Source organism: Meleagris gallopavo, chromosome 6, assembly GCF_000146605.3.
Source record: "Meleagris gallopavo isolate NT-WF06-2002-E0010 breed Aviagen turkey brand Nicholas breeding stock chromosome 6, Turkey_5.1, whole genome shotgun sequence".
Lineage (NCBI taxonomy): Eukaryota > Metazoa > Chordata > Aves > Galliformes > Phasianidae > Meleagris > Meleagris gallopavo.
This window is the reverse complement of record NC_015016.2, coordinates 5172557-5180602: the sequence shown is the minus strand read 5'-3', so window position 1 is coordinate 5180602 and position 8046 is coordinate 5172557. Positions and strand designations below refer to the sequence as shown.

At 37.7% G+C, this 8046-nt stretch overlaps 2 protein-coding genes across 5 annotated transcripts in view; both read right to left on the bottom strand.

The window, feature by feature from the left end:
• LOC100543777 (sodium channel protein type 5 subunit alpha-like) overlaps positions 1-8046 on the bottom strand; it is a 589192-nt gene that overhangs the window by 379091 nt on the left and 202055 nt on the right. The gene's annotated exons all lie outside the window — the stretch shown is intronic.
• Positions 1-8046, bottom strand: part of DPP6 (dipeptidyl peptidase like 6) — a 158605-nt gene that overhangs the window by 94189 nt on the left and 56370 nt on the right. Inside the window, exon 7 of the mRNA XM_031554011.1 lies at positions 1493-1574. Coding sequence (XP_031409871.1) covers positions 1493-1574 — 82 coding nt within the window. The remainder of the gene's footprint in view (positions 1-1492; positions 1575-8046) is intronic.

Here is an 8046-nt window from a genome sequence, read left to right as displayed (position 1 = left end):
AAAGGAAGTTGTCCTTATGAACTTAAGAAAAACCAGTAAAACAGCTTAGGATTATCTTTCTATTAGCAGAGATAGCTTTTATTATATTATGCTTATGCTTATGTTGTGAAGCTCAGTTTGTTGGACTTAAAGCATGAAAACAGTAAGAAAAAAAACAAAAACACAACTCTCTGGATAACATCATGTGTTATCAGCTGATCACACATTATCAGTAACCAGAAGCCTAAAGATGAGGTCTCTCTTCTACCTCATTTTCTTGATGGAGAAAGGGAGAGACACCTTCTTGTTCCTGCACCTGTTCTTTTTTTTCTGACATGATTTACAGACTTGCAGTGACAACCATCATTTCTTAAGTCACAACTTTGAAAATAACATAGTTAAGGACACAAATAAAGAAATCCCTGAAAAAAGCACTAGGGAAAAGTGAAATATACTAGATTTTCTCAGCTGCTCTAAAGCTCCTATTTAGTTTTACTTTTTGGGGGGAAGAAGGTAGTAAAATTCCATACCAGAAAAATAGAGATTGCTCAGCATAAGCAAATACTTCTTATTAGATTTACACTGGGAAATGAAGCATAGGAATGTAGCCAGCTGTGAAAAATTGGTAAATCCAAAGATAACAGTAGCCAAGAGAAAAAAAACAGTGGAGATTTCAGGACTACTATGTCAGGCTTCATGAAATACAAAAGATATTTGACAATTTTTATTTTTATTTTTTTTAAAGGCATACTATGAAAACTTTCTTCAAGCACAGCTATGATAGCAAAGTAGCTGCTGCAAATGAGGAGTTGCTCAAATACAACATCCATGGGCACAGAAATAAAGGTAAGATGCAGCTTACCCTTAGGAAAGCTTCAGGTACACAGAGACTTCCAGCAAGATACCCTCACCTCCACTGCAAACCCTTAAATGAGGTCTGGGAAGGGATGGAGCCAGGATCCAGCCCTTCTGGTCACTCAAGTGCATTGCATGCACCTGAGCTCCCTGTGTTGGTCCAGCCCCAGCCTTCAACCAGGTGCTCAATCACTGGTTCAAGCCATGACTTAGCATTTCTGTTACAAACACCCTTCTACTTCAGTCTGTTCTGCAGACAACTACAGGGCAAACTAAGAGCACACCTGTTCTAAATTTGAAATATTCCCAGTGCCAAGTTTGCACATCTGGAGACATCCTTGTGAAGCAATGATATACTCACTAGTTCATACGTTCTATTATAAACCTGTCCTGTGCCCAACAATAGAAGAAGCAAGTGCTTCCTCTCAAAGGATTTTCATAAAGTCTTCTTTATTTGCATTTTTAGACACAATTACTTTACTGCACATTTATACTTGGCAATTTTATAAATAATTTACATGATAAAACAACTCCACAAAGATACCAGCAACTACCACATGCGTTTCAGGAATCTAGTCATGAGCTGATTATTCTCTTTACTTCAGATCAATAGCAGTATAGTCTCTAAATTCATTTGCACACTTGTTCTTTTTCTTACCAGCTGTTGCCCTTTTGGACCCCAACCAGCATACTGAAGCTTTGCATTGCTGACCTCAGGGGGATACAAATTCTGGGGATCCCTGCAAAAGAGAAAAACAAAATTTCAACTTCAGAACTGTCCTTGTGTAAGCTGGTGCATGCTCTCCTTTGGAAATCCACCATGTTCCATGAGGCATCTTTCAGCCAGTCATCTAACATTTTGTGCCCAAATTCAGCATATATCTTATCATATGATAAGAACTATACCAGTACCAAGCACTGGTAAGATCAAACTTTTACCTGACAAGCTATGTTTTCTATTAATATGATGTTAAAAACATTAGTTTTACCAATGATTTCCCTAAGCCTTAAGAATTAGTCAAGGGATGGTAAACACAGTAATTGTATAACTGATGATATCTAATAAGGATAAACAATAATCATGTATTTGAAACATAATGCCACAAGAAAAATATAATTTCTTCTTCATCATCTCACAGCTTTCCTGCCTAATAATTTTCCTTTGTACATGATGGCAAGCATGTTTTGCAGCTGTATAACAACTGATATGAAGTCTGGCTTTGAAGGCAAAATCTCCAGCTAATACAAAAAAACTCTATTTTTTAGAAAATAAAATAATTTTCTTGTTCTTTCATCTGTTACTTTTATTTTGTAGCTGAACAACGAGACGCAGCAAATGCAATATAGAAAAAGGAATGTTTTTTTTTTCCCCGTAAATGTCAGAGTAGCATAACGTCATTTCATCGTATCACAGAAAGCAAAATTTCCAGTGTATTGATGGTATTTATACTCAGTAAAAATAATTACATTTTATATTCTGAAGTCACATTACTAAAACTGTGTATTGTAATGTTCAACAAACAAATGCACTAAAAAAGTCAGTATACAGTATGTCTCATTAGCAGAATTCTAAAGCAAATGGCTTTAAAAAGAGAATTATCTGCCTACAGATAGGAATTAACATGGCAATCTGAGGCCAACTGCCCAAAAATTAGAAAAGAGCCAAAGCTTGCCTAGCCTCCAAGCAAAAGGCTGCTCTGCAGCATTTGTTACTTAAATAAAGGCAATTTTTTCTGGATTAAATTTTCAAAACAGAACAAAGCTGAAAGCAATAATTAGACATTAACAAAATTGTTTTTGTTGCCTGGACTATGAGCAGTGCAATGCCATGGCTATGTTCCAGCTCTGCCTATTCAAATCAGATCTCCCATGGCTGTACCCTCCCACTGCACCATGGATGCATGTCCAATAGCAGCAGCAACAGGAGAACTTAGGAATGCATTTTTCAGTCTTTCAAATGGGAAAAGTGTTTCTCCCGTGCTCTTGTTTAAAGCCAACTACAATCAGAGTAGACCCTAAATGAGACGGGATACCAATGTATACAGAGTCCATTTCCATAACAGATCTGGTTGGAATAGCAACTTCTGCACTGCTGATAGAGAGTGGTTATAAACCATAACCCATATCGTCTGTGTGAAGAGGCCCTTCAAGCTGATTGAACAATGAAGTGCTCACGATGACAGGTCTGATGTAGATGTGGAGAGATGAGTGGTTTGTTGAGACACTGACCCTTCAAGTCAATGTGCATCACCCAGATGGCTTCTGGCTCTACTGGCAAAGTGTCACTCAGCACTGATGCTGGTGGGATATAATTACGCCTTTTCTTGTGATGATTTTCAACTTTAAGTAAGTCTTTGTGGGCAGCGTAAAGTCACTTCTGTAAAATAAGTGACTGTCATATTCAACTCCTACTAATAACAGCCAGAAAAGTCCCATTCCCACAAGAGGAACAGCCCTACAACTTCTGTATCTTTTCAGGTTTGTATGCATCAGCTACTTAAACTTCAAGTCAGCTGTTCCTGTTAAGACTCAATTTCTTTGGTTATCTACTTCGATTATCCTAACAGACAGTAACATCTGAATGCAGGAGAGAGAAAACTAGTGAATCAAATAAAAATCTCTCATGGGAGAAAAAACAGTCATTTACTATTTGACAAATAAATTATCTATTTGTTGGTGGTTTGTTTGTTTGCTTGTTTTCACCTATAATAAGAAGAGGAGCAAGATACTATAAACAGTATAAATAGAGAGGGAAATAGCATCGCCAAATAAACAGATTAGACAAATTGTAAGAATTGAAACCTGTAATGCTTCAAATAACCCAGGTGGAGCTCAGCGACAGACATACCAATTACATTCTGTAATTCAGACCAGAGCCCAGGCAAGTCCCATCATGATGCTCACTGCATCATGCTCTAGAAGAGGAAGAGTCTAATGCAATGAGAAAAGCTACATAAACTGGCCTTGTTGGCTGATAAGGTGAAAGACAAGGCAGAAGGTAAAAGCCCTCCACTTGGTCTACCCGGAAAAAGCTCTGCTGCAGACATGACAAGCAGACATTTTCTCTTTCTCTGAGGAAAAATATCATTGCATCTGCTGAATTAGTTCTTACCTGCTCAGAATATCTGGGAAATTCCTCTTGTAGCCTAATCTTGCTTATTTGCCATTTGATAAATGTGCAGATAGAAAGGCTGACTGATGAAATTGCATATTGTATGAAGGTGCCTGATTTACAAATTGAGCTACAATAAACTTCCTCTATATCGAATGCTCTTACACATTGAATGTGTAAGAGCAGGCATGCAGAAGTCATGATGTAGACCACTGCAAGGAGGTATTAGCTAGGAAGCTATTCTCATACTCTGAACTATTCTTTTCCACCATGGGATAATAAAAGCAGTTTAAGATTCTAGTTTCCTCCAGAAATGCTCCTGAGAATTGGACACGTTCTTCTAGTTCTCTTCTCTTAGAAAGAAGAGAATCCTCTTCCCAAGAGAACCACTATTCACTCCTTGCAGAAAACTTGAGCATCACATCAAAAGGCCTGAGAAGACATCCCTCTTTGCCAGCCATGATCTAGAAGGCTTCAGAGAAACTGGAACAGCATGTACTCTGTATTAGCAGTGACCAGGTGAGACCAGACTGTCCGTAAGCCTGAAAATGGCATAAAATTAAGCTCACCTACTGGTAAACTCTACCATGAAAGAGTAGATTCCTACATGCTTACATGGGCTACATGGGTGCATAAACATGAAATCCCTCCATGGCAGCCCCAAACAACTCCATTACAAATCCACCCCATCAGCTACAGCAGTATTTGCCTACACAGCCTCTACAGTGAGATGGTCATAACCCGTTACCACTCCCCCCAGGGAAGCTCTTAATGATCCACAAACTGAAACACACATTTGGAGAGCAGCTATCAAACACACCTCAGCTTATCTCATCCTATTCTGGACCTTCTCCTTGTTATTCTCCTTCTTAAAGAAGCCTGAAGGGTCTCAGACCGAATGCACACCAAAAAGTCAGGGGCACTCGCCCGTTGTCCAGGCACTGCATACATGGAGTTTCATGATGGCCTAACCAGCCATCTCCTTCTGGCAGCTATATTACTGCTGAAAAGCAATAGCTTTTCATAGCTATAGCCTTCCTCCAAAACATTCTGCTTAAAATCTTCTATATATATTTTCTTGAATCAATCAAAATTACAGGGCAACTCAGCCTCTCCAAAGAGCCAATGCTTCTCACAGACTCTCATCATTAGGTCTTGTTTGGACCCAAGCCTTCACCTGTGAGCTCATTTGTGCCTTGGAAATGGGTTGTTCTGAAGGCAGCCTGTATATCTACCATTACAGGTTTACATGAAGAAATAGGTTCACTGCATCATTACACCACTTTCTATGTTTCCTTGTGGAAAAGCACTCTATTTTTTCCAGATAAAGTAATGGCAAGGCAAGGGCTTGTTAAAAGGTTGCTCTTATTTATTTCATCTCTTAAGATGATTGATTTTAAAGCCTGGGAAAGAAGGGAAAAGTAATGTTGTTTTAGGCCAGACAGAGGATGGAGTGGGTGCTGTATAAACTCTTCCACATTCAGATGACATTGTCTGGAACAGAGGCTGTTAAGCTGTTCCAGGCACAGGGATGATTTCAGCACAATGTTCACAAAAGATTATTGAACTAGCAAACAAAGAAATTTACTCATTTCTTTAAATGAGTACTCATTTCTCAAAAAGTCTGAATAAGAAACATTCCTGAATGTAATTAGCATGCCATCTACCAAGTCATTTTTTTCCTTGTAATTCAGATCAAAACATCTATGTAGAATAAAACAAGCCAAACGGTCATATCAGCTTGCCTGTTTTTGACCTTAAGCAATACTGTGATTAATGAAGAACTAGTTTTAAAGAGATTGCATTCTTTTAGCTGGATTTTTTTCAGTCTCTGTGTTCCTCTCTTTTTCCTGTTCTAAAGACCATTTTCCCTCACCAGCACTAAGTCTTGCTCTGAGCACAAACATGACAAATGGTTCTATAACAATGGCTTCAAAAGCAGCTTAAGACAAAATAAAATGTCCCAATAACTCAGTCAGAAGCTCCTCTGATTTCAAGAATTCTTCAAGAAAAATATTCTAGAGAACCAGACCGAAGAAGACTGGAAGTTAAAAAAATCACTGAAAATCTGGGCTGTGGTATGGATGTTCTTCCTTGGGCCTGCTTGAATAATGTTTCAGCTTAATTTCCAACACAGAACAACAGTATTTGCATGGAATTTCTTTGCATATGCTGCCGATATGAGCAAAACTGCAACTATTTCCACCAAACGGCACTCCCATATGTCTAAATATATGTGAGCTAAATATATGAGCTGGAGTGAGTTCCTGAGAAAAACTCTGAACCCTCTTGGTTAACTGTGACATAACTTTGGAGAATAAAGAAAGCATTTTAAGACTGCATTGTCATATGAAAATAAGTTGAAGAAAAAACAGGGAAGGCAGGAATACTCCTCCAGTTATTTTCATCAAACTATCACTGAATATTTTGAAAGACAACAGCCCTAAGCACATCAGCTCATCTCACTGTAAAACTTCTTAGCTATAAAAAAAAAAAAAGCTATCTCTCCTAATTATCTGTCTCAGCACTAGAAGTTGGTGTCTTCGCATCGACTTTTAATAGCATAAAACCAGACAGCAGCTTAAATAGATTTCTTCTTCTCTGCAAAGAGGAAAAGAAAAAACACCATATAAAGAAGAAATTTGGAAAGGTTATAAAGAACTGGAAACTTCACATTTAAGAACTGTTGGTGAATTAAAAAAAGAAGTAGACTCGAGGATATTTGCAAAAAGAAATTAAAGGGAGTAGAACACGTGTTCATAAATGAACAAAGAACCACAGATTCTCCAACCATAGGTTGGAGAAAGAGAGGAAGACTTCCAAGAAGCAAGAATGCCATTTCTCATGGAGCAAAGAGACATTCTTAAACAATTAAATGACTTGTTTACTTCAGTATTCACCAAGGAGAAAAGGAGACAGGTGTCGTTAAGAAAATTGCTTCCCAGGAGATACACAGTCTTACAGAGACTCTCAGCAAGAGGAAAACGTAACACAAATGGGAATCAAAGACTTACCAGAACAGATAATCAAGAAATTAAACTATCAGAAGATGCAACTAAAGGAATCATACTGGAATTCTAACAGAAGTGCTTTAACAGATGGAAAAAGCTCTTCCATGCATGTAGGTTTATCCACTATTAAAGATTTAATGCATGTAGGCACGGATATTCTTTTTTTTTTTTTACAGCACTTTTCAGTGAATGGAAGTTGGAAGAAGCAATAGAAGCATTTGAATCAACTAACTTCAAACACAGATCCACATCTTATCATTTAACAAGTCTTAAAAACAGCTTAGCTCACCCAGCATTTTGTCCAAGATGAAGGAATTCCATGGAGTTAGAGCACACAAGATGAAAAGCAAGGGGATCTAAAACATATTTGGCTCTGATTTAGCAATCTAGTCAGATACAGCAGATAATAGGAGCTGAGAGATCTGTCCAATTATAGTCTGCCATTGTTTGTAAAGCACCTGTGTATGTCATTTTTGGTACTAGACCTGTGAAATATCATACAGTACTAATATCACTTTAAAAATCAATCACATGCCATAAAAGGAGCCACAAACGTCCTCTGGGAATTAAATAAACTTAAGGCATTGGCTTGTATTTCCAGTGAAGATCTAATCCAATCTAATCTAATCCATGCTGGAGGACAGCAAACCACTCATCAAAATCTCTAGGCTTACCTGAGTACAGAAAGAATGGAAATGGCCCTTAGATGTTGGTGATAACGTTCTTAAAATTATGATATTATTACATTCCAAACATTTCCAAATCCAGCTGAGTTTCTCACTAGTGAAGCCTAGTTTCTGTATTGAGTGACCCTGCACAATTTATTTAAGAACAGAATTTAATAGGAATCCTACTTCCATTTTCAGGGAATGCTGCCTCAGATAAATATTATGGCAGACTTTGTTTCAAATCCTTCTTCTTTATTCCTCTTTTTCGGTTTTCCAATGAACAATAAACTGCTGACCTTTTCTGTAACATCAGGAAGTTGGACTTTTCTTTGCCAAACTGCTAACATGCACACCTAACTATTAATTACTCAAGATTTTATTTCTTTTTCCTTCAGTTTCTCCAGCCATTACTTTAATTCTT